General features: G+C 43.0%; 1 protein-coding gene across 1 annotated transcript; it reads right to left on the bottom strand.

The window, feature by feature from the left end:
- Nucleotides 1-10,192: 10,192 nt before the first annotated feature.
- DERL1 (derlin 1) lies at nucleotides 10,193-27,113 on the bottom strand. The gene is made up of 8 exons (XM_054815936.1): nucleotides 26,774-27,113; nucleotides 24,996-25,107; nucleotides 21,664-21,728; nucleotides 18,838-18,864; nucleotides 16,708-16,803; nucleotides 15,975-16,027; nucleotides 14,696-14,806; nucleotides 10,193-12,890 (listed from the first exon to the last, which is right to left on the bottom strand). Exons 1-8 carry the CDS (start codon nucleotides 26,924-26,926, stop codon nucleotides 12,752-12,754), a joined length of 756 nt encoding a protein of 251 aa, XP_054671911.1. The 5' UTR covers nucleotides 26,927-27,113; the 3' UTR covers nucleotides 10,193-12,751.
- Between the last annotated feature and the right edge of the window lie 111 nt (nucleotides 27,114-27,224).

Here is a 27,224-nt window from a genome sequence, read left to right as displayed (position 1 = left end):
AAAGGATGTCCCAGCACCATGTGGACCATCCATCACAGGCTGGGGGAGAGAAGTGCAGGGTTATGCAAGAAATCTGAGTGATTACGAGCACAATGATAATTATGTGGTGATAATTTAAAATCTAGAGAAATACACAGATAAAACTGCAACCAAGATAAGTAATATGTATGCACTATATTCGCCATTAGCAGAAATGTAACCATTGAAACTTTTCCTATCAACTTCCTGTAACCCTCAGATATTGTTAGGTAGCAAAAAGACAGATCCTGAAATCTTACTAGCTAACATGAGAGGGCAAAAAATTAATTATGAAAGCACATAAGGCAACGTTGTAGGAAGTCCAGCTGGCATTCTGATAGCAAGGAAAGAGCACACCAGTGATGGAAAGGAAATTTTTTAATTATCTCTTGAAGAAAAAGAGAGACCTGAGATCATTTAGATCAGTGAAAGGCAGGACTTCTGTACTCGTGATCGGTAACTAATGGGAAGCGATTATGAATGAGGCCTGTGGCTCTTGAGCATAATTTTGCAAATATTCATAGTACAGCAGGAAAAGGGAATGTATTGAGAGCAAGAGAATGTAAGATAAGCAGTGAAGGAATGAAAAAGCAGCATAAAACCCAAGTGTTACACAGTTGAACCATATCCCAATCAGATTATTGCAAGCTCTAGCGAGGATGGAGATAAGAGCTGAGTGACCGGGTAATTGTCAGACCTAATCACACAGCACACAACTTGAGCGCAGTAAGCAAAAGCAGGGTTCTTCCATTGCTTTCTTATTTCCATCACACCTGATGCTCCAAAATGGTAGTTCTAATTATATTACAATTTTCATAATTTAAGTGTACTGTGAGAACCACACAGCCAGCAAATTGGCTTGGGCACAGTAAGTGGGGACATTATGAAGCTTCTTCAGTACACAAATTCATCCTCTCCTTACTCCTTTTTTGCTTTCTTAAAAGTCTAGATCATCCCAGAGCAATGTATGATGTAAAATTTAGCACACAGCGATCTTAAGCTAAAAAAATCATTGGTTTTGCAACACAGCTATGAGATAGGTAAAGGAATAATACCATTAACCCGCGTTTATGGACAGAGAAACTGGGAGACACAAGTATTTATTCACAAGACTGCAGAATAAATGTGCTAAAGGCAAGAGCTGGAGTTCAGCTTGGCTTTGTCTTGACTTCCCAGCGAGGAAGCTTCATTTTATATTTGTATCAAATCATTGCCATTTCACCTGTGTTTCTTGTTCTTTCACCCAAAGCCTTTCCCTTTCCAAGACGCAAAGACACAGGGGCAGAAAGGAGCAGGCTGGGGCTCCTCAGGGACCCGCCTCCCGCACGATCCCACTGGGACATCCTTCTTCCCCAGCACAGCTCTCTGGACAAAGCCTTCACCTTCCTGCCTTAATTCCCTCCACCTCTAAGTAAGTCTCTCCCTAAGCATCTTCCCTGTCTCCCATTTCCAGCCACTCTCATTTTGGGGGGCCCTGCAGAAGGTGCCAGGTGCTCCCCCCAGCCTGGCCAGCAGTTTTGGCCACTGCTGCAGCTGCTCTTTTATTCCCACGGAGGGAGAATTTCTCCTCCCTGTAAAGCAGGAGCTCACGGCGTGCCTGGGGGTGCTTTGTAACACATTAGCACGCATGTGTGATTAAATCCCTCTCGGTATTAAGAGCATTTCTATGTCCTCAGCTTGAGAGCAACGGAGCCGTTCAGCCTCTTTGGCCTCCCTGCACCGCTCCTGCCACATCACTAATACCAAAAGGCAGTTTGCCACACAGCAGCATTTAACATACAGCTGTACCAAAATGTTTGAATTTGACATATTTTGCTTTTTTGTCATCCCATAACCCCAGCCGTCCCTCTCATCTCAGCGCAAGGGCTGTCAGCTAACGCTGGTGAATGATGATGCGGTTCTCCAGCAAGGTGGAAATACTTGACTTCGCCTCCTGCCTCGATGAGCTCCCAAGACACGCGTTAAACAGCAGCGTCACGCCTTACCACCCGCCTGTTAAACCTCTTCATAAAGGGATCTTCCCCAGTGCCTGTTCAACGTAGCCGGGGTTTCACACAAATTCAGGCTTATTTGGCAGGTCTTTGCCTACCACTCTGCTCCAGGCTCTCCCAAGGCACTTTTGAACATTTACCTTCACTTGGGTTGGTTGAGCCCTCCTCTGAAGGGCCATGTTCCCCCCAAAACTGGCTCCAGGTGAGGGGAGGATGCTGAGCAGGGGCCCTGGAAAGCCAGTGAGGCTCCCTGCAACCAGGGCTTTAAATCACCGCTAAATTTGATTGATAGATGTTAATTATTACTTGTGACACTGGGAAATAGAGATAGGCACTGCGCATGCTAAAAGCGAGGGACACATCTGGAGCAGCTGTGGCAGAAATGGGATGCCAGTGGTTTTGGCACCATTAGCCCCAATATACAGAGGGAGAGCAGAAGTACCCCAGACTGGGAAGCACAGCTCCAAATCTGTTCTCCAGCCCAAATCCAGCTACTGCCGGTCTTCAGCCGCAGCTGAGCAAACAGCAGGCAGAGACCAGCCAGGCCAGGGTGGGGGCTGAGGGTTTGACCCACTCCCAGAGCCCAGGTGAAGAGCCCAGAGCCAGGAGCACAAGCCAAGCCCTATGCCCACGTCTGAAGTGCAGCATGCTCTCAGGCTCCTTATTAGGGATTTAAACAAAAGGAATTTCAATCTTATTTTTTTCTTTCTCTTTTTAATGTCAACGTTTGAATGTGGGGGATGGAAATTTTAACATGAAGCCACACGCTGAAGGTCATGGAAAGGCAAGGCAGACATTGTCTTCAGCAATATTAAAAGGAAGACCAACCCTGCTGTGTCAGAGCAAAAAATGAATACTTCTTTTGATTGGAAAGAAAGTTTCTCCATGCCTGGTTGCAGTGCAGCATTGCACAACAGAGACTGCTGCGGCTGGGAGCAAGGAGAATTAATTACTTTGCTTTTTGAAGCATGGGCTGCTCTGCTCTGTTGTGCCAGCTTCAAGAATGATAAGCCCTTATCCAAAGAGCATGGCTTTGTCCTCCGGCACAGTTTTGCCCATCTAAATCACAGGAGGCCGACAAGTTTTTGTTTTGTTTTCTTCATACTTGCCCTACGCTTGAACCTGGGCAGCACCACTCGCTTTTCAGACTCACAGACACCAATTTTATGCCATCTGAGGGAAGGACGCTGGACCGAGCATCAGTGTTGGCCACCAAGTGCCATGGTGTAATTGCATTAAGCACCGTCCCAGAGAGCGGGCTACCGTTGCCACGGCACGTTACAGCCCCGCAGCACAGACAGGGCTTTGCCATACGCAGATTTATCTCCAAACCACCTCCTCTCAGGGGATTTTGCTTTCAAGGGCATTTCAGCATCTAAACAAAGATGAAGTACGCCTCTCTGAGCGAGCAGGCGGTGGGGTGGTGGCACTGAAGGATGTCTTCAGTGCTTTGTCCTCAGCTAGGCAGCAGCAAGTCATGCCGCAGAGTGGGCTTATTGATGATGTGTTTGGTCTTTCAGGGGTTGAATTGTTTTCTTGAGTCTCTTACACCCCCCTTACTCATTTAGGAGGAGATATATTTTTTATTTATACAAGAGGCTTGGGAACTGAAGTCACACAGGTTGCTGAAGCTTTCCTCCTCTGCTCACAAATAACTTCCAGGAGGCTCTTGGCAGGAGAGAAATGGGTTTGCTCAGTAAAAACACCACACTGGTACACGATAGCTGCAGATGCTGCTGCAATGACCTTCAATAAGCAAAAAAAAAAAAAAAAAACCACCACACGGTGTTTAAATTTTGACTGTAGTGGTGACACCCCTTCTGCAAAAGGGCGATTCCCACCTCTCCCAGAGCCCCTGTTCGCGGCCATCTGCAGCCTCAGCATGCCAGAGTCGTAACTCCTAGCTCTCCTCCTAATCCCGACTTCTTGGTAAAAGCTGCTGATTTACCTAAACAGTTGCAAAAGAACCGAAGGACGCAGGCACGGGGCAGTTTCTACACAAACAGCTCCCGCTGGCATGTTATTAACAGACTTTCAGCAGTACTCAGTGAGCCTCATCCCAGTTCTGTGATGGTAGAGCCAAAATCAATGTCTCCTCAGCATCCTGCACATGGAAGTTCTTAATTCATTGTCACAGCATTGATTTTTTTAATGTTACAAGCATAAGATTAAATATAAGAGCTACTCGCAGCTTATCAGGCTTTCACCATCCATGTCTTGATGCGAGCTCTAACTGCCCTACTTCCCACGCCTCACATAACCGATTTAATTTGCTTGTCCTGAACCACAGCCACCAGTACCTAAGCAAGCCAAGAAACAAACTTACGGACAAGAAAGATCAGCACTTCTTTGGAGTGATGTTCTTCCTGAATTATCATGTGCAGACAACAATTTCTTAATTGACGCTTACGCTTGTTCAACACTAGACAAATGCTTCAAATATGACCCACACTACCAGCTTCTTAAAACCATCACTATTCCAGTGGTAAGACAGATGTACAGGATGGGGGGGGAATGCTCACATCCTAGCTGTTGCTGCTGCTATTCAGATAGAGGGTTTGCAGATCCAGGGCACCAATATACTTCTTTCTTCCAGCCTTGTCCCCTCCCAGCCGTGTTCACCAGCTCCGTCCTGGGGTGCAGTACCAGCCAGTGGCTGCTTTCTGGCAAACACGTAGCAAAGCTGAAGCCTGACACACAGTGGCATAGTCAGAAATAAATGCAAGTCCACAGAATTGCCCTCATTTGGGCAACACACGGTTTACCATTGCTCCCTGCCCAGCAAGGAACATTTAACAGTTACTTTAATAAAACTTGCCATTTTAAGATACTCCTCTGAAAGGGGAAATATTAAAGCTTTATAGACCAGATAGCAAGTGAATTGGGAGCGCTCGCCTTATTGAATTTAGCTTGTGTCAAAAAACCAGCAGTGACACAGTGAGGTACGTATCCAGCGTGAGTGATTCCTGGCAGTGGCGACAGTGCTGAGTTAAAGATCAGCAGATACAGAGGAGATGCCATGGGCAGTCCTGCCCCCTCACAGCCCTGTCTTGCTGCTCCAGCCCCTGCTGGCGGCTCTTCCTCCGCTGCCTGGCCCCTCACGTCTCACCAAAGCCCCCACGGAGAGTGAGCAGGAACAACCTCATCTCCATGCATTAAAGCACAAATCAACCCATACAAGTGGGACTGAAAGCCCTCTGGCCTTTCAGCTGTGGAGGCATCAAGACTAAGCTACTCTGCCAGCCTTCCCAGGGTCGGGGTGCTGCCTTCACAGTCCCAGAGGTACGGTCGCTTTCCTGCTCCTATTTTCCCTAGGTTCCTCCTGCTCTCCCTCCCCTTTGGTACCATGCCCACACATCCTCTTCAGGGTGGGTTGTTTTGGTTTTTTTTTTTTTTTTCATTGAACAATGCAGCCAGGGGTCATGATTAATCCCACAGTTTTCCATAGTCCATTTCCCTGCTCATTGTCCTGTGCCACTTGTTGAGAACCTTATCTTTATTAGCTAGTCTTATCAGGACTCGATTACACATTAACAGAAACTCTCCTTACTCAGCAGGATTTCCTCAGGATTGCATTGCTTTCAGCTTCAGAGAGCAGCTCTGTGGAGTGAGCCACTCCACTAGAGGCAGCTTGGAAGTTATTGATCTCATTTAAGATGCACGAGGGGACACAGAAAGCTGTAGGATGACTTTGAGGAACTGGCAGGAGCAGATTTAGAGGACAAAGAGTTTCTATAGGGGAGCAAACACATTAGCTTATGTTGTTTGTATTGGCATTAACTTATACAGTAATTATTTGGTCCCAGCGAGCTGCGCTCTAATAGCAGCTATAGAGCCATCTGAGATCCTGCAGCACAGGGATCGCATCCAGCTAAAACGTCCCCCTCTCCACTTAGCTACTCAACCAAATAATACAGCTGTAGGGCCTATTGTTATCTGCCTCCTTTCAAGAAATTAGAGTGATAGAGTTCTTCGAGATTTACTAGACCTTCAAGTGCACTATCACCACACCACATAGACCTCTGACAGAGGATTTTTCTCTTTCAATGCCACTGTCACCTCGCCCAGGAAGGTCAAATGGCATCATTTTGTATCAACTGCTCTTGCTTTTTCTTCTTTTCTTAAAAACCACATTAGACAGAAGAATTCATTATTTGAAAAGGACAGAGTGACGGGTGCAAGAGAGGGGAAAATGCATTGCCAGAGATGAGAAAAGCTGTTTCTTAGCAGGTGGCTCTGTGAACCCCCAAAATCCATCTCTTGTGAAGGCAATTGACCATCCAAGGACTCCACAGCCTGGTAAGACCTCCCAGTGCCAGAGAGTCCAGGTGAGAAGCAAGCAGAGCTCACCGTTTGGTTAATGATAGCTTCCCCTCTGCTTGGGAATGCAATGACATGCCATCACCATGGCCATTCACACTCCCCTCTGCTCCCAAAACAGCCTACGCATGCCTTCATGGGGCGGCTCTGAGGAACAGAAACAAGGGGAAGGTTTGGAGAATTCGTAAGACACTCAGTTAACACGGCTAGGAAAAAAAAAAAAAGAGACTGAAAGCACAAAAGCTCTTCTTCTGAAATAGCAGCAGCAGGCTCCAAAAGCATGTATGGCATTTGAGGACAATTACTCTGAATTTAACTAGTTACAGTCATCAGACCATCTGAGAGAGCAAGTAGCTGATACCTGGAAAACAGAGATGGATGTAAGGAAGGGAAGAGGTATTAAACTGGTTATCACTTACGGGGGAGAAAAAAAAAAAAAGAAGAGAGACTGTTAATTTACTGCCTGCATGACAGCCAACAGAGGTGGCAAGAAAAAGGTTATAAATTGCTATAAAACCAATATTGCTACTGGGCACATGGTTTTAAGTATCAAGACTCAACTTCTGAAGATGGTTTGGAGCAGCTCTTTATATACGATGGCTGTCACGGCAGGCAATGGATTAAGAGTCCCTGCTACAGCCTGCTCAGGCCTTCTCAAGTGCTGAGGGTTTGCATTTTGCAGGTTCATCTGATGATTCCTCTAAGTCTTCCCTGCCTCTGCAGAACACAGGCAGCGGGTGCAGGTACGATGCAGCAGAGCTGAGAATACCCCATTTCTTCCTCCTGCGCTATTATGAAACATTAGATTTGGACCTAATTCTCTGAGTGCAGTTTTAGATCAAAAAGAGGGAAGGGAGATTTAAAAGAAATAACACTGCTCTAACTAAAATATACAGGAAAACTAAAAATTGGATTGTAACTACCCCAATAAGAGCAGCAGAGATGCTAGGAAGCTTTCACCAGGAATGCAGAAACTCTCGCCCAGGGGTTAAATCTCTCCAGGTAGTCCTGGCTCACAAAGCAAAGGAGACAGATGTCTGTTGACAATGATCCAAGTTAGGCCTTTTTCCAACATGCAAGTTCTGTCGCAGGCAAGAGTCACAAAGATTTTTTTTTTTTTTAACTTCTTGTAGTACAAAGCCACCACCACACCACTTCTGGAAACAACGGCTGCAGAAGTGGTTTGCCCCAATCAAAATAGTAGGCTCTGATTTCAGCTTTTAAGGGTTGGTTTGAGCTCTAAAAGCAAACAGAAAACCCATCGTATCTTCCAACCTAACTGAAAAGTCATTTTAGAAATAAAAACCTGAAGCATTTCATCCTCAACAAATGAAATATTCTCACATTGCAAAAACTCCACCTACATACACAATTTCTTTCTAATACTATTCCAGTGTAAAGCTGCACATGCTGCAAGCACATACAAGTCTGCTCTCCAGCTAGGAACCTTCCCTCCACACACACCAAGGTTTTGCCCCTTTAGTTCCATATTAAAAACTAAAGAAACCCCCCCACAGCCTTCAGGAACAGCAGTTTACATCCCAAGAGACTTCTCTGAAACTCCCTGGGATAGGCTGTACCCAAGCAGTACCAAACCAGGGCGTCCCCAAAACAATTTGGCCACATCTTCATCCTTGTCTGTCCTACTCCCTTCTGGGTTGTGTAACTCCACCAGCTCAACACAGCCAACTGAGGAAGGTCAAATAGAGAAAGTTGACTGTCAGGTCATGCCTGACACTCCTCTCCTTCCTCTTAACTCAGCTCCCACATATTTTTTTATGTGTTTAGGTGGCCTGGTCTCCCTGGGGAGCTGCTGCCCTCGGCTACATGCTCCTTGAACTCCTAAAGCCAAACCAGATGTCGACACAGCTAGAGAGGAGCACACCCATCCCTGTGAACAAGTGAAGACTGCGCTTAGGTCAGCTACCTGTTGTCCTTTAATCGATAGCCAGTCCAGGTACTAAATACACAACATTCCTTTTAAGAAGTAAATGTAAACATTCAGATGCAAGATGACTGCTTGTGGCAGTTTTGTTTTTAAACACTGCCCCCAGTTGCCATGATCTTCACCGTGGCAGGCCTATGGCTGATGGTTAGCAGCCCAGAGAAATTTGGCCTTAAGAGCCAATTTGAGCTCTCACGGCATTTTGCAAAGGCTTTGTCCTCAGAGGGGAAAAAACAAAACAAAAAAACCAAACCACCCCCAAGCACCAGAATTAAGGTTTCATCATCACTTTTTTCCCCCCAACATCAACAAGATTCTGCAGAGGCTCTGTCAGCATCCCACAGTTACAGCTCCTTTTATGCAACTTTAGCTCACAAGTGGTGTAATCACTCCTCCTAGATCATGTTCCAGATGATAAAAGGGTGAGCCACTGCTGCAAACAGAGCTCCTTTCATCACCAAAAAAAAGGTGCTCGAAAAATATAAGCAGCTGAAGTGTTTTCATCTTTTCAAGCCTAGAAAACAGCACATCATCACCTTTTAGATGTAAGTACTTCTGCTTAATATGCACATATCACATATTTAACTTAATTAATAGAAGTATGACAATATACTCAATTCTAAATTTCAAATCACACTGTTACCATCATCCATGGCAAAATAAGAATCTAGGGACACACAAAACAAGAAAAGCCATTTACTACTGCAGGTGATGGCAATGTTAATAACATCTTTACCAAAATTAACGCTCTGCCATACTACAGCAAGTACAAATTGATCCATCATCCTAAGCCTAGCAGAGAGCAAGGGAGAGTATCAATCATCTTCATTTTATTGATGCAGAACAGGATTACAAAGCCATTAGGTGGCTTGTAGTATCAGAAGCTTTAGACTGTAAATTAGTGTGTACCTCTCCAGCTCACTACCTTAACCATCAAGGCAAAGCAGTCTTCCTCCCTTACAAGACATGCAGCAATATATACACACAGGAAGAATCTTACGTTGCATTGCAGACAATATGCCATTCTGAAAATTAAAGCCTCTCAGTTTACCTAATGCGACAATTAGATGACAAAACAAAGCAACAGGTCCAGTTTCTCATTAAGCCACTGGCAACACCACATCGAGTCACGTTGAGAGAGGAGCTGTTGCCAAGACAAAGTGATAGGAATGAACGATGAAGCATTTTAGAAACATTTGATGTCATATTCCTGGCTGTTCCGCTGACTGTTCATGTGGCTGGAGAAAAATCAAAAGGCACATGCTTGCCACGTGGTTCTGTCTGGCACATTTAGTACAGACCAAGACTTCCCAGTTCAAGGAGCACAACAAATTCACACAGTGCCTTATGTACCAAGTCCATGATCATCTTTGGTCCCTCTATGGTAATAAACAGGAAAAGCGCAGTCAGATTAATGATGAGGACGAGAAGTCATTCACAGGACGCTTGATGTGTCTCCAAACCAGTTGGGGTAAGAGCCTCAAAAGGAATTCTGACAGCTGTGCACATCTGGCTGGACAGAGAGAAGATATTGCAGAATATCAAGCTTATCCCCGGGAAAAGTAAGTTATCTCTATCAATGCCACAAAGTTTGAGGGTGAGTAGAAGGGTACTTCCTCTCAGAGGACAATAAAGAATGAATCATCAAGTATACAAAAAAAAAAAGCTGTAAATGGCAATAGCCCAGGAAGGACACAGACTGTCAAAACTCACAGTGATAAACAAAGAAAATGCCTTTACGATTTTGCAACTGATCAGAGAAGACATGACTCCCACCCAAAAGCAGGTCATTTTCTTGAGTACTTTTATCAAAGCAGGAGGTGGTGTCAAAGTGGAGCTCTCAGACATTCTCTGGAGATGTGCAGATCACAAGGCTTGCCTTGAACTGAAATATGATTTAGCAAAACAGAGACAGTAACAGAGATTAAAACTTTAATTTAAAAGTTTGCCAACAAAAATTGATTACAAAAAGGGAAGTTATCTGTACAAAATAAGAAAGGAGGTACTCATTTAACAAGAGACTGCCACCATCAAGTGTACGCTGGAGGACAAACAGTGCTTCAGGTCAAGTGACAAGTGAGGAATGAACAAACTGAGCTCATAATATGGTATTCTGAAGTGAATTTTCCATAAACCAAAGTAAACTGACTTGAAGCAGCTCAAAAGCTAATCAAGACTTATCAGAAGTCTATTTTCCTTGCAAATGTTTTCCTCTTAATTTAGAGAGGAAGCATGTACTAGAAAGCAAGACCCAGCACAGCGTGCTGGTCCAGGACAATGACTTTTGCCATCCTTCCTCCCACCCTAGCATTCCTTCTGGCCACCTGTACAAAGATGTTCTGCAATTTGATTGTGCCAAGGTTTAAGCTGAGTCACAAACTATTGCGTCTTCCCTTAACAGTTAGGTCCTGCTTCCAAATGAAGACACATGCTTTGGAGACAGTGATATTACTCTGACTAAAAAGAGCTGCATCATGACTCCTATAAAAGTGATCGTTCTCAGACTTTTCAAGTTAGCATCAAATAACAGCTGTCAGTCAATGATAGATTAGTATTTACAACACTGCAATCCTCTTCCACCTACCATTTTATACAAAGAAAGAGACAAGAGCATCTTTAAAACTTATCACTGAATAGACAAAAACTGCGGGTGATTTCTGAACTCTAAGTTCCTGTAAAACCTAAGCACACAATATGATCGTTACCAGTTTTCTACATTTTTCCACAAGTCGGATCAACAAAATTGAGTTGCAGGGAAGAAACGGACCATGCATTTTTTTCAAGCAAACCATGTGAAAACTTTCAGTCCAACTGCTTATTTTCCACTCAGTTTCACATCACATGGTATTTACAAGTTTTTAAACCTTCAGAACCCAGGTTTAGTGAAGAAACAAAGCAGTAATAAAAATGTTTTGGCCCAGATTCACTTCACCTACTTATAGATACCTGAGATACCTAAGTTGGGGCAGAACAGCCTTTTGTGCCCTACCTACCCAGTAAAAAGACAGACAAATGCTAAAGGGAAATTCAGTCAAAGACTTGAATCTCATCCTAGTGATGGTGCTCTTCATCCCCTAACTGTAAAACAAAAAGGGAGCAACTACACTCCAACTTAGAAGTCTTGGTTAAGCTTAGAGTAATTGCGTTCCTAGCTTAAGTGTTGCTGTTTCTGTGAACCTAAGCCTTACCTTGCTCACTAGCAGCTCCCACCTAGGGGAGTCGGGGACAGCTACCTTTTACGAATGCTACGAGACATGCATGAGACCTCCTTACAGCTGGGAAAACCAAGATAAAGAAGTTTGCTCAAGTCCATGCGGTGAGTCAGTAACAAGTTAGCATTACAGCTTCCTGGATCTTAGCCACCAGAAACCCAGTACAAGGAAAACTACGGTACAGAATCACTCCCTTTTCCATGTCAAAAAGTTTCACCAAAGTAGTAGAGATACTAATAAACAGTGTACATAAATTCTTATTTGACAATGTAAGAGCCCTGTAGCAAAGGAATCTGTTCTATTGTATCTTGACCCTGGAGAAGTTTATTTCCAGCTTTGATTCTTTGATGTCTTAAAGCTTTTAAGAGAAAGTTGAAGATTCAGTTAACAAACATAATGCTGCAGTCAGTACCCTTTACATTAACCACAACGATATGTTACATTTGCTAGTTTAAGTAGTATTTGTGCTACCCAATTTTGCAATCAAAATAGAAACCTTGAAGCCAAGCATTCAGAGATCTTGGGGAAAAAAAACCCAAAAACCAAGCCAGACAACTTCAGTTTAAGCAGAGCAAGCCTTGTAACATGCCATGAAGAGTTCAGAGATTTCAATTCTGTGAATATCTGTTATTGCCATTTGAAATGAAAGCACTCTTATCTTAGTGTTGCCCATCCCATGCTGTAGCAAGTAGGACAAATGCTGCACGGCAAGAAAAAATTCCCCCCAAAACACAGCTTAATAATGGAAATGAAACATTTGCACTTTGTTTTATGAATGCAGCAGAGATATATCACTTAAATAATGTTTCCAAAGACCCTGTGACTTAAGCACAGCTATGGAAAAAGTCAGCTTCCTAAACTTCGGGGTTCGTTTGATCCATCTGTCTCACTGAATTCTTACCTTGCCATGGTCAACAAAGCTTTTAACATACCAGGCAAGACAGAACACCATTAGCTTGTTCCTTCACGTCACGGAACAAGACGGCATAATGGACGCCCATTGCAACAGACAGACAATACTGTAGAAAGATGACTTTTTTAATGGCAGAATCAAATTGGACACTACTGGCTAACCTGGAGCTAGATCTACATTTTTCCCTTCTGGAGTTTTTAATTTTCTCTTGAACCAGAAAAATTCTTTCTAATCAGTTAAATCCAACAGTACTACAGAAAGCTCAGTTCTTAAGCACGCTCTGCACCAGGAAGGGTCGGTCCTACATCCACTTAAAACAAAAGAGTTGCTGTTTTCCAAGGGCAGGAGTTCTTCACTGGTCACCTAGCCGGAAACCTTGGCCCCAGTTGTGTCTTCCACCACCCTGCTGATCTTCTGCAGCTCTTCTCATGCTAGCAGGTGGGACACCAAAACCCGACACTCCTCCTCTCCTATTTGGCAGCCAGCGGTACCTAGGACAAGTCAGGAGACAAGGAGAAAGTTTGATAAGCAGATGTTATGTTGGGGGTAAATGCCAGACTACTTTTCCATGCACTTCCTTTTAGCTGCTAGAATTTTCATAAAACTGGCTTTTCACAGCAGTACTTCACAGAATTCATTGCAAATCTAAGCCCTCCGCACACTGAGAAATGGGAATTCTGGGGAACTTCCTTCTCTGGAATATGGTTATATACAATAATCCAAACACGGGGGAAAAAACCCCACATAACAAGGGAGTCTCATTGTTGAGAATAAATGTTGTGATACAAACATAATTCCCCTAATTTCTCTCCCTTTTTTTCTGGAGAAATAATTTTAAAAAATCCAAATCACTTCTAAGCATCTCTCTCTCTCCAATAGTTATAAAGCTCCTGTTATCACAGCATCCAACTATCTCACTGCTCTCCAAGTAAACATTCCTGAGGAACTGAGGACCAAAGAGACTGAGGGAAACAGGCTCAATCAACTGAAGTCAAAGCTCAAGCAAATGAGAGCAGTAAGACCTTATCATCCAACTTAGGTTGCCATCTAAATAGACAGAGTGATCTAAAATACAGCTTTTGCATTTTGCAGGGGATGCCATCAATGCAGAGTCATTTCAGCTCTACAACAGTTACACCGAGCTCCTGCAAATTCCCTTGCTGAATTTGACCACAAAAATCTGAGGCCCAGATGCAAAAACCAGATTCCTTTCCAAAAGGAAAAGGATCCTGTATAGAAAAAATTCTTCATTATTATATTAAAAATATCTGTAATTCATCAGAGCATCTTTTTTTAACAAAACATTACAGTGTTAAGGAAGAATTTATCCCTCTTTAGGGATGTCTGCAGTACTTCTGTTCCTGCTTCTCAAATACAGAGAAAAATTAAATACACATATGAGGAACCAAGAGAAGTGCACATAACCAGCAAGACTGATGACAATTTCAGAGCTGTTATTATCTTGAAAGACATTTTAAAACAACATTTTTGTCTTCTAATCTTTATGGAAAATTAGGTTTACCACGAGGGCTTGCAAACACAAGAGTAGAATATAAAGCCTCCCTACTCATTAAAACTTGTACAGAAAGTATAACTGTAATTCAACTTTGCATCTCATAATCACAAGTTTACCCTGTAAAAACGGTTAACTGGGTTGCGAACTGACATTTGGTAGAGAAAGAATATTTACAATCCAAAAGGATGAGGACAAGGGCAACTGAAGCTACAAACTTTGGCTTCTGACTGTAGAATTTCAATGCCAAAACAATGAAAAGATGCAAGAAAAAGCACTTCAGAAACCAAGACCTGCAGTTTCAGTCAAGGTGACTGGTGGTGACTGCAAAGCAGAATACGTATTATAGTCCTGAACAAGTCTGCAACCGACTCCTATTATTGTTACAGGTTGCTGAACTGGTAACTACTGGAATGATACATGGAAATACAGATAGAAGATCATTTACAGGAGAAAACAATTTTTTTTGATACTGTCTGATAATTGTTAGGGAGTTCTCTTTACTACAGCTCAATTCACTAGCAGAACTATGACTTCTGCTCTCACTCTTAATGGGTAGAGAACACAAGCCATCCATAGGGGTAACAAAGAACTCTCATGTGGGCCATTTACAAGAAACTCAACATTTGTGATGACTCAGCAGCACAGTCAATATGATAGTCTGAAACAGGTTGATTTAGCCAAGTATTTTACATCTTACCATCCCAGCAAATATATGTCTGACACACACTACAGAAAACTGGACCAAACAAAGAGTGAGCTAAAGAAAAAAAGCCAGCTTACAGGAACTGAGGTGTGGACAGAAAATTTCTTCCTCCCAAGTCCATTGGATATTTAAACATTAAGAAGAAATACAGGTGTCCGACCAGATTTCCTATCAGCTCATTGATGACTCTGCAAGGCAAAAGAAAAAGAATTGTCTCACATGCTGTCTTCTCTGAAAATAAATGACCACCTTCTGTCAGTTACCACTGTTCACCTGCCACAGGCATTGCTGGGGCCACGAGCCACAGAAAATTTTCCTTCCCTCAGCACTTCACAGCCACTTCTTTAGAAGGGCCAGCCTTCAGTGCCAAGACACCAACAGGCTGTTCCACCCTCCCTTCCAAGCCTTTTCTACAGTCTGTACTGAAAATGCAATTAAATACTTGTTTACATCAGGGAACTAGACCGTACAGCTATTAGTGTCTACAATAATAGTCTGCAGAGCTTGAGAAGTTACTGCTGTTTTCACCGGACAACCTGTCTCCTGCTGTACTGAACTGGTTTGTTCCCAGTTTTGCAAAAATGCTGCTGAATGGAGGCCCTTGAGTATCTTCTGTCATGCACAGAAACAGCAGGTATCTAACAGCAAGCAGTTTTCCTCAAGTGACGGATGAGTCAGTAGGAGGCACAGCCAGAAAAGAAAATTTGGTTTTGCTGTACTATCTCCTCCTTTTATAAATCAACCACATAATTTGTTATTGTCACTAATTGTGTCACAGCGGCACCAAGAGGCCCTGACCAATGCAGGGCACTAACGGGAAAGACCATGCACAGAGGGGATTTCTGCATCACGGCGTTTAGTCAAAGAAACACAAGACTGACCAACAAATTCAGCAAGTGCTAATGTGGCACTCTGTGGGCTTGTTATTGCCATTTCCCTTGTTTCACAAGCTGAAAAAAACACCGCATTGGGCAAGACTGTGAGGGAAAGAAGTAACAGCACTATCAGAGTTGAGCTAAATTTGATTCTAAAACCAGCCATGATGGGTGGTCATACAGGATGACATCTTTCTTTACTGTGCATTACTCTTTTAGTAAGGAAAAGGCCTAATGCACAGATTTACTAGGAAAAAACCCAAATTCTTATTACTTTCCCCTCGCCTACATTCTCTAGTTCTCACATGCACATCTCTTCTTTGCTTTTATCTTAAATGACCACTACGTGACACTGAGCATTACCAGTCAGATTATACAGCTTTAAGCCTCTTATTTTCATATTACTTCTAAATTCAGCAGTAAGTTCAAGAGTTGTAAAAGCTTTTATAACTTTAAATTTGCCATATAAGTAAATACATACGATCCACCAATGATGTAGTTGAATCCCAGAATAACCCATGGAAGGTAACAGGCCTGAAAAAGAACATAAAGGAGACAGAAAAGTTGTAAATACAAGGTAAGGACATAAACCTGCTCAACTTCCCACTGCACTAATAAGCATGATTATAATCTCATTGGTTCCACAAATCCTGATATATTATCTTAAGCAAATTCTACCTAACAAGGTAGGATACTCCAAGCTGAGTGACCACTAACATTTTTAGACAAATCACACTCATTTAAACACTCTAAGTAGATGTGTCTTTTGCACTCTATGTTCCACAGCAAGCTTACATCTGAAAAAAAAAAATATCTGATTTTGAAAAGGTCTGGAAACAACGATCAAAAGAGTTTTCACTACAAGATCTGGCGGCAACAGACGAGGTTGCACAGGAAAGAACAATTTAAAATAGCAAAATTTTGTCACTACCGTGTCACTACATTCAGCTTTTATCCAGGTTAATGTTTAACAGGAATTTTTTGGTCTTTTCAGACCGATGAATTTCAGTTGTCCAGACATCTTTTCAGTAAAGTCACACTGAGTGACACCGTATGGAAAACCATGAAGAAGTTTGTCTTTGTGGCATCTCAAGGAATATATAGCTATGTGAAAGCGTGGGACATCTTTAGCAAAAGAAAATATTTATATTTTGCCCCTCACCCTCTTGTGTATCTTCTGGGCAGAAACCTTTCCAATATCCTGTCTGACATACCTTAAATCTTGTTCCAAACCAAAAGGATACGATCATGTCTCTGTTCAGCTGGGCCCACACATAAAGCACTGACATGATAAGCGGAATCATCAGCAACTGCAATGTTAAAACAAAAAAAGGCAAAAAATTACCATCACTTTCACAGAAGCCTGAGAAACTTAAACAGGGAGTGGGAGCTAAAAGCTTCAAAAATGGCTTGTAAGCATGATACCTTGGCAAAATCTTTAAAGACTGCTCCAGAATCTTTGCCATAATGTCTTATGGATCTGCTCAAAAGCTATTGAGAAAACTAAGCAGGAGAACCTACTTGGTAATTTTCTTTTGCAAGACCACGTCAAAGCAAAGGGCTCCAACTTACACCAAGCGAAACGTCAGCTGTGGTGAGCTCCTCTACTCCCAGCTGCTTGGTAGCAACTACAGCAGAGTCAGCAACGTATTTGTGCCACAATCATTTCCATTCACAACCTAGGGCACTAACCCAAATATGCTCATCTGGGGCTAAGCTAATACACCTGATGAAGTATTACTCCACTGAATTACCAGCTACGTCCCCCTCAGAGCACCACAGAGGGAAGGTGCACCAGTAAATCACCATTTCAGAGTACTGCAGCCACCCTTGGCAAAGCCACCTTGGTAGAGCTTGGAGTTAATCCGTGCTCTGTGCCAGGAGATTAAACTGTTTCAAATACCTCCTTACTGTGACTGTGTATTAACTGATTGGACTATTTCTAGTGAAACAAATATAAAGCACTATTTTAGCTATCTGCCGATTTCTAAACTGAAGACAGACCACGCCAGCAACATTTCCACAAACTGGTTTAACACTACAAACCAGCTCATGTGTTTGGAAGAGAGGTTAAAACTCATCCCTTTGGGGGTGCCGCTGTTTAACAGGTTCCACATTAAAGCTGGCACACCGGCATCAGTCCAGCCTTCCCCAAGCCCTACAAAGCATCAGCAGTCTAACTTGTCACACAAGCACATTAAGGTCTTTATTAAAATCTTTCTTATTTTACTGGAAAAACAAAGTAGTATCTAACTTCTCAAAGTATTTGACATGGGAATAGAGGCCCAGCTATCCTACTCTATCATCTCACTTTCAAGCAAGCCACTCAACACAAGCAAAAAAACCCCTTATTTCTAAGAAAAACACACTTGTACATCAACCGATTCTCTTTTAAGCAATACTTTGCATACAAATATAAAACCATTTTAAGTACCTTTTTAAAAAGATACAAATCAGCACAATCAGTCTAAAATTCATAGAATGTATGGGTGACTTCAGCATGCTTTTGAAGAGTTTTGTGGCGTCTTCCCCAGAGCAAAAAAAAGTTTAAGTGCGAAGTTACAGACAGTCCTTAACAGAACTCGGTCCTGACTGCAGATGCGTGATCGCTATTTTTGTCTACCAGAGGAGCCTGGTAAGTGATCTAATAAATGGTAAGATAATATCGTACAGAATATTAGAGATATTGGTGCAGGCTTTGTGTGACGGGGACAGAATAAGATGACAAGAGAACTGCATGTCTTCAGCCTGCCTGTGATCTGATACTCTGTGTCCAAGAAACACTCCCCCCATTTCCCCCCTTAATATTTGGGGGGATAAGAACTACCTCATTGAAACTGGTTCTTTAGACCACTGTTCTAATCATTCTTGTGAGGATTTTGCACTTCACGGTTCTGATATGTATCTGAAGCTGCGTTTTTCACAAATAAGTCTTCTGTTGGCAAGTAAAAGGCACACTGAATTTGAGAAGACTAATGAACCCAAGAATAATTTTTAGATAAAAAAAGAATGCAGATCCACATTCATTAGAGGAAACAGTGCACAAGTGACATCTTGTGTCCATTTTAGTAAAAGGCTGAACACTTCCTGACTGGACAAAGAGTCAGTTTTCACTCCTTGACTCCCTAACTAGGTTAGGAGTGGCAGAGGCAGACACAGGCTTGTGACATCAGCCAAGGCTAACCCAAACTAAAAAACTGACAATACACACTCAGTAGTCCATTTTTATATAAACTAAACCAGCCTAGCTTCACTACGTTCTGCAGTTATGTTGATAATGCTAAGTCATTAAGTAGTCAGAAAGTTCCATGAGATTATTATTTAAGAAACAGCACCGCACTTACTTGCATGTCCATTGCCAAGCCAGTTATCTGTCATTACATCATTAAGGAAAACGCAGCAAAACCTGATAGACTAGAACAACAAAAAGTTGCACACACACTGAACACACATGCAAAGAAAAGCCTTTAGTGTCTAAAATTAAAACAGCGTTCCTGTTCAGTTAACCACTGGAAAAAATTAAAAACCTCCAATGATCCAGAGGCTTACACGCTTAGTTTCAATAACTGCTTTTCAGTAGCCTTTCAAGCTACCATGTCAAGTCATTACCCCAAGGGCAGATGGATGCACTGACCTTCCCTTGATGAAACTGGCTAACTACTAACTCAATTAGTCCTTGCATAAAAGCATATTACAGATTTAACAGCTGGCTTCTTTCATTAGTTTTTAAAGACTAAAATGTTGGTTTTCTAACTAAAGAAACACCAGATCATAAAAAATATCAATATATTGCCACTGAGTCATAAGAAATAAATAATTTCTTGAAGTGCATCAATGCAGACTTTTAATACTACTCTCTGACCTTGAAACCCAAAGGATCTACTTGCTGTAGTAACTGCTGGGTAGAAACAATTGCTGAAGAATTTTGCTATGATCAGAATGCTTTTAACAGATCATGAATGTGTATAAAATGGAACCAAGCATTTTCCCAGATCATGCATCCAGGTTGCTCCTTACATCATATAGGGAACAAGCAATTGGAAGCTTTTAAATAACCAGTTTGAAAGTCAAATCACAATCACATTCACCTAACAGCTCACAGCCAACAGCCTGCAAGCACAGTGAAGCTGATGGTTTTCTTAATGATGTAACTAAACCCACATTGTTTGCCTAGTTACTGCTGTGGCTCAACAGGACTAGCAGGAACAGCAATTCCCTCCATACACTGGAATGTGCCTAGAGATAGTTAATCTATTGATAAAGACAACTTCTACACAGTTGCTCTCCTGACTGTAATTGGTTCACACTGATGTCACTGCTCCCTTTTTCCACACGCTGTGCCACCACACATTGCTGCAAGGCGGTAAGAACAGTACAGACAGAATGGGAATATCTCCAAGGATAGAGGTTCCACCACCTCTCTTGGCAGCTCATGCCAGAAAAAAGGGTCTTTTCTAATGTTTAAATGGAATTTTCTGTGCTTCATTTTGTGCCTGTTCTCTCTTGTCCCACCACTGAGAGAAGCCTGGCTCCATTTCCTTTACTTTACTCCCTCCCTCATCAGGTATTTACCCATCCGGTGTACTGTGTTCAGCTCTGGAATCCTCAGTACAGGAAAGACATGGACCTGTTGGAGCGAGTCCAGAGGAGAGTCACAGAGATGATCAGAGGGCTGGAGCACCTCTCCTATGAAGACAGGCTAAGAGAGTTGGGCTTGTTCAGCCAGGAGAAGAGAAGGCTCCGGGGAGACCTTACAGCAGCCTTTCAGTTCTTAAAGGGAGCTTATAAGAAAGCTGGGGACAGACTTTTTAACAGGGCCTGTACCGACAGGACAACGGGTAATGGTTTTCAACTAAAAGAGGGTAGATTCAGACTAGATATAAGGAAGAGTTTTTTTTTATGGTGGTGAAACACTGGAACAGGTCACCCAGAGAGGTAGTAGATGCCCCATCCCTGGAAACATTCCAGGTCAGGTTGGATGGGGCTCTGAGCAACCTGATCTAGTTGACAATGACCCTGCTCATTGCAGGGGGGTTGGATTAGATGACCTTTAAAGGTCTCTTCCAACCCAAACTACTCCATGATTCTATAAGACACCCCAGAGCCTCCTGCTCTCCAAGCTGTACAATCCCAGCTCTCTCAGCTTCTCCTCACGTGAGAGATACTCCAACCCTTTAATCATCTTTGTGACCCTTCACTGGACTCAATCTAGTACATCCATGTCTCTCTTGTACTTGGGAACATGGAGCTAGATGCAGCCCCCATATGTCTCACAAGGGCTGAGCAGAGAGGAGTAATCACTTCCTTCAACCTGCTGGCAATGCTCTGTGTAATGCAGCCCACAAGGCTGGTGGCCACCTTTGCCATAAAGGCATGTTGCTGGCTCGTGGTCAACTTGGTGTCCAGCAGGACTCCCAGGGCCTTTTCTTCCAAGATGCTTTGCAGACTGTCAGTCCCCAGCCTGTCCTGGTGCCTGAGGCTGCTCCTCCCCAGGGGCAGGACTGTGCACTTCCCTTTGCTGAGCCTCATCAGGCTCCTGACCAGCACATTTCTCCAGCCTCTAAAGATCCCTCTGAATGGTAGCACAACCATCTGGTCTATCAACAACTCCTCCCAGTTTTGTATCTAAGACCTAAAAGACAATTCAGGTAGAACAGCACAGCTCATGGAAAAACTGTTTCCCAACATTCCCAAACCAACAAGCCCAGCTTCTTCAGGAAGTTGGCTCAGTGCAGATATTTCAACATTGCTTTCACAGACTCAGCTGACTTGCACCCAGCAGGTAAAGGATCTCTCCACAAAGTACCTGAATTTCCAACTCAGGGAATGGCAGAGATCAGACCTATTTGCACATGGAAGCTTAAACACACTAAATCCACAGAAGTGTCTAAATGAAGCAATACAGCGAACACCACAGAAGCTCACACAGCACAAGCTGAACTTTATATTAGCAGAACTCTAGTCTCCAGATTATATACCTGTATTAGCACATTTATTAGTATTCTCCCTGCAAACCACTCGCTACCTTTCCAGGAAGATTAAAAACTCACCTGTGAACATTTGCTACATTTTAAAACTGTTAGATGCTAAAACTTGGTCTTTGAATGTAGTTTAGGTAGAAATAGAAGAACCAAAACATTCTAAAAGTTTGATGATGAGCAGAAGGATACAACAATGCAGATCCAGTTAAACAGGAGCATGAACATGTAATCTGCTGGCCTTCCATCAAAAGCCCCTGTAAATAGAAAGAATTGTTAGGAAAGCTACTGAAATCTTGGTAAGACTACTTTCTTTGACTTTTAGGAGTGTAAGAAAAGCTCAGTTAATAAGTTGCCCTGCAAGCAGTCTGTGGTTTATGATTTTTATTTTTTAAAGGCCTTATAACAGAACAACCTACAGGACCAAAAAATAAGACATTTAGCCTATTGCACTAAGTGCACACACAGCAGTTCTACTTAGAAAAGAACACACTTTAACTCTGAAGATAAGTGGTTTTAACTTCACAAGACTTCAAAACGGAGTCGGATCCCTTCCTTCATAAGGAGCTGCCAGTCAGAAGCATACAGTAAGGAAACATACTTGCACAGCAAAAGCACACACCCAATTTAAAGATCAAGTCATGTGAAAACCAGTCCTTACTCAGACAAATTGCATCCTCTTTGCATCATCTAAACAGACTCGAGAAATACGATATTTTTTACACTCTAGAAAAATTAACATATGTGATAAGGAAGGTACATATGTGTGACACCTTCTGTTCCTTCTTCTAAGCTGAACTGCTTGCCTAATTTCCCATTTCAAACGTGCCAATTTTTTTCAGGACAGCAGAAACAAAATAGAGTAACATTCCCTGCAGGTCATACTAAATGAAATTATCTTTAGACGTCTAGTTGAGTTTGGGACCTGGCAGAGAGAAGGGTTAAAAACCAAAAAAACCTAACAACTCCTTGCAAACATGAAAATCGTAAGCTCTCACTCTTGCAAACTGTGGTAAAAGGCTGGCACAGACCTCGGCATTTGAGCAAGACTCCTGTCAACTTTCATATAGCTGCACACAGGCAAGGAAAGCCTGAGAATACTGAGAGAGACCCAAATCACAGTGACAAACACAGCGCACCATGAACAAGTCGCATTACACGCTAGTAATTAAACATCAAAATGCCTAGAAAGAAGGGCACTGCTTAATGTTAGCACTATTTGGCTTCCTACAACTCTTTTACATGTCCCCAAAAATTTAAAGAAAGAAAATGTATTTCTAAGCATTAGCTTTTTAGATTAACTGGAGTAACTCAGCCTATGTAAAACAAAATTCATATTGTAGTCATTTTAAGTTTATTATTTAAGTTCAGCCATGCAAGTTACATGACAGGAAAAAAACCCCACCTTTGAAAAAATCTTTTGGAAAGTTTTAAAGTTGGAGAACTACATAAACTGGAGTTTTCTCATTACTGTTGCCATACTACAAATAGAAATAAAGAGAGGAAGCTGACTAATCCTGTAGAAACTCCAGCACAGGAATTCCTCCAGAATAGGAAGAGATCAAAGCAAATATTCTTCCCTTGAAGTTTTTCACTTCTCGTTATCCAGGAGATTAATAACAAGAATATTAGACAAACTATTTAAATTGACTTTCCAATTAATATCTAAGAAAACTGAGCTACAGACTGCCAAAAAGCTCAGCACAGGGGCAAGGTGAGCTCTAGCCCACTGTGTCCTCCAGTGGGTCCCAGGGTATAGTCCAGTCACCAGTGAAGAGCTGCAGACTCATAATCTCATCATTTGTAGTGCTGGGGAGTGAACTCTGCATATTCTGCTTTCTCTGTTGACATTTGTTATGTTCCTCTTCAACAGAAACAAAAACACATCAATTTCCTTTTCCTCAGGAAGCTAGAGGTCAGCTTATTAGGAAAGCACAAGCACAATACAAAACCGTATGTATATTTTTGACAGCTAAATTTGAAGCTAGCATGCAACGCCAGTGTACACTTAAAAAACATGTACAACCCTGAAAATAGAAGTTTCACTTCTGCAGTTTCACAGACAAAAGGTGGCAGAGACCTACACTGATGTCCACCTGTGAACATATTATCAACAACTTCTACATGTCCTGCTTTCAGAAGGATTCAAGCCTTTTTCATAGAGAGGAAGGACCAACCTAATCAAGAACTTCATTTATACCCAGAAAAATGACTGTAATATTAAAGAAATACATTGATTCAAACAACAACACAGCTGACTTCCTAGTTTCAAAATCCAGATGTGTTGTACAGCAGAAATGTAAATTTACTGCTGAAAGAATTAACTTCCTTCCATCAGACTTCTGCCACAGCAAAGACAACTAGACCATTTTAGAAGTATATGTACAAGCAGTGATGCCTTATAATTTGCATATATTAATCAGGAACTCTTCCTACACACAGCTTTGCACAGTAGAATGTTGTAACTGCCAGTAATCTCATATGATCATAATCTACTGCAGAAAGGCTTGAAGAGGAGGAACAGTTTCTAGCTATGAAACCACTACTTACTCTCACTAAGAAAACAATCAAATACAATCTGGCACAACTACTCCCTTTGCCTGCTACTCTTCTTAGGACTTACAAGGTATTCCACAATATTCTCTGGATAACAGGTTTACCGGAGATCTCTTCTCTGCTGTGGAACTTCCCAAACATCTCCTTGCAACGCATTTCCACTTACACCATCAGTTCTAAGACTCCACTAGAACTACACCAAAATTCTTGTTCATAAAGGCTTTCAGGAGAAGCTTGGCTTTGCAAATACTTTAATTATTTACTTCAATCAAAACATTTTTTTATCTGGCTTTAATGAGCTGTGCAATGCAAAATTAAATCAGTCTTGAAACTACCTTGTAATAACAATCTCTTTTTTGAGATAAATGATCCATCACCTAATCTCCTTTCTTCCACTCTTAATTTTTCCCTCCTAACTGAAAATCCAGCTAGTTCCTTAACTTTTTCACATTTGACAGATGGGTACACTTCATTTTTACAAGTTATCTCTCAATTCAACATAACCAATAGAATAACACAGGTAATCATCATTGCCTTTTCAAAAAGGGAAAGACTGACATCGTTATTTTCTCAAGATGGATATACCCATTATTACATATGCTTTATCATCCTTCTGTGCTAAAGGACATCAGACACAAGAAAACAGAGGAAACACCATCTTTTAGTCTCTATCCCTCATTTCCTGAAATCCAACAACTAAAAGCACCAGGATCTTCTGTTGAAAGGAGTATCAAGTTCAGATCCTAAATGAACAGGCTCCCTGCCAAAGGGAAGGAGCCAGTCACAGAAAATCAGTTTTCAGAGCAGTTTCCCACTGACCACCGTAAGTGGGCAGAGAGATGAGCCCGAATCAGCCACAACCCCATCGCCACAAACATGCCCAAGAGAAGCTGTGTCTGACAATGCTTAGTCTCTACCAACTCTGGGCAGAGTTCACCACATGCATACAATTTAATGCATAAACATACCTGTTTCTAATCGTGATGAATATTGATACAAGAAATACAAATTCACCAAGTAGAGAAATCCTGTTCCAGGTCCCACTGGGAAGAAGAATGTTGCAGTTATTGGCCGCCAGATCTGTCCAAATCAAAAGAGATAAAGATATATTTATATACTGTAGAATGAACTCATATGCATAGGTTTTTTGTTTTCATTCGTTATCAGTTACTTGGAAGATCAAGAAGAAGATTAAAAATAGCCCAAGTATCAATTACTGCTGCTTCAGCAGCTTTTACAGGTTGTTTTTTTTTAAATCTGATAAGCAAAGCTATTAAGATTAGAACAGAAGTCACATACAACTTCACAGATTGCTTCCATCACATCTTCCTAGTATTGAGCCTTTATTGCAGTGCAAAAGGGATATGCTTGCAAGGACGCTACCCTGTTTTAAAAGCATCCATACAGAACCCATCCTTACCTGTTGTACAAGGTTCAAGGAATTCACACAACTGCCTTTACCGTACCATTCCAGACAGCATGCGATGTTCTGAGCATTTTGCACCTGCTTTATAGTCTCTCCCAACTATCGATATTGGGCACAGCTAACTGTATGGCAGCATGGAGCAAGGACAGAAAATGTCTGACCATTTATAAATGAGCTCTTTAACTGGCAACATTTCAAACAGAGTGTTGGGATCCTGAACATTACAGTTCCAGAAGGAATAACAGAACTAGAGGAAAAAACAGTCATTTAAGCTACTAAATTTTGGGGACAATACAGGAAACAAACTATAGACCGAGCTATCTTTTTTCTTTTTTTCACTCAGTCTTTTTCACTTAAGATATAATGAGCACATGTAATAGAAATTTAAATGTTGACATCTTTTCTCTTCCTTCACTTTCAGTTCATTCAATGGGCACTCTCCCCCTGCACACCTGCATGCCAAAACACTGAACCTGTAACCTCCCAATGCAAGGAAAAAACATCCACTTTGTGACCACATTTGATATTGATCAATATTGATTTTGATATTTGACTGTCCATCTGAAATCTCAGGACTTCAGCTGTTACTTTATGTCAACCATACCTAGGCATAGAAGCTGACAATCCCAAACACAAGCTTTTTTCAAATTCCAAGCAGGAAGGTGCAAAAGATGCACTTCTTTAGCTCTGCCTTCGTATCTCCAGAGCCACCTGTGCTTTAGGACAGTTGCACACCTGCCTATAACCCCTGTTCCCAAAGTTACACCCACACAATCGCACCACAGAGGCTTGGGCAGGTCACCTGAAGGCATAGCCACGGGTTTTATGACTACAGAGTGCCTTGGCACAACAACCGGTGCCAGCCAGAACAACTCCCCCAAAAAATGCAGGAAAAAAACCGCAACAGAATGAGATGCAAGACTAACTAAAGGGCCTGTGGAGGGCCACAGCCCTCCTTGCCTCAGCCAAGGGCCCTGGCAGGGCCAGGCACCAGAGCCTGTGTCACCTTGGTGGGGAGCCCGGGGCCTGTGGAGGCAGGGCGCTACCTAAACCCGGGGCCCAGCTCGCAGGCCTTATATAAGTTAAGCAGGACGGTAGGCCCGGCTTGCGGCTGGAAGTGGTCTAGGTCACTCCTAAACGCTGCCTCAGTGCGCGATTCCCTTCCAACGCGGCCGCGGAGGCCGGAGAAAGGGCCAGCCCCTGCCCCCAGCCCCGCCCGCCGCTCACTACAACTCCCAGAGTGCCGAGCGCGCCAGGGACTGGTCTCTCTTATGGCGCGGGTGCCGCAGGGCACGCCGGGACCGGCAGTGCGGCCCATACCTGAAACCGGTTGATGAAGGCGTCGGGCCAGAGGAAAAGGTAGACGGGGCTGATGAGGCCCAGCTTGCCGATGAGCGGCACCGCGATGGAGCCGGCGAACCAGTAACGGGTGATCAGCGGGATGCTCCGGAACCAGTCTCCCAGGTCCGACATGTCGCCGCTGCGTCCGGTCGCCGCCGCCGAGGCTTCGCTACGAACCGGCCGCCGAGGGAGAGGCGAGGGTCCGGCCGCACCCGGCCCGCTACTCCCGCCACCGCCCCGGGCAGGGAGGGGAGCCCCCAACCAGACGTGGCGCCGCCGAATTCGGCCGAGCCGCCGCCACTTCCGGCCCTGCCCCTTCGGCTGCCATGGTAACGGCAGCGCCGGAACTCCCGCCTCCGGGGGGGGGGAGCGGGGAGCGACCCGCCGTTGCCGGGTGACGGTGCCGCCGTCCCCGCGGGCTGGGCCTGCC

This window comes from Grus americana, chromosome 2 (assembly GCF_028858705.1).
Source record: "Grus americana isolate bGruAme1 chromosome 2, bGruAme1.mat, whole genome shotgun sequence".
Classification (NCBI taxonomy): domain Eukaryota; kingdom Metazoa; phylum Chordata; class Aves; order Gruiformes; family Gruidae; genus Grus; species Grus americana.
This window is presented reverse-complemented; position numbering and strand designations above follow the sequence as displayed.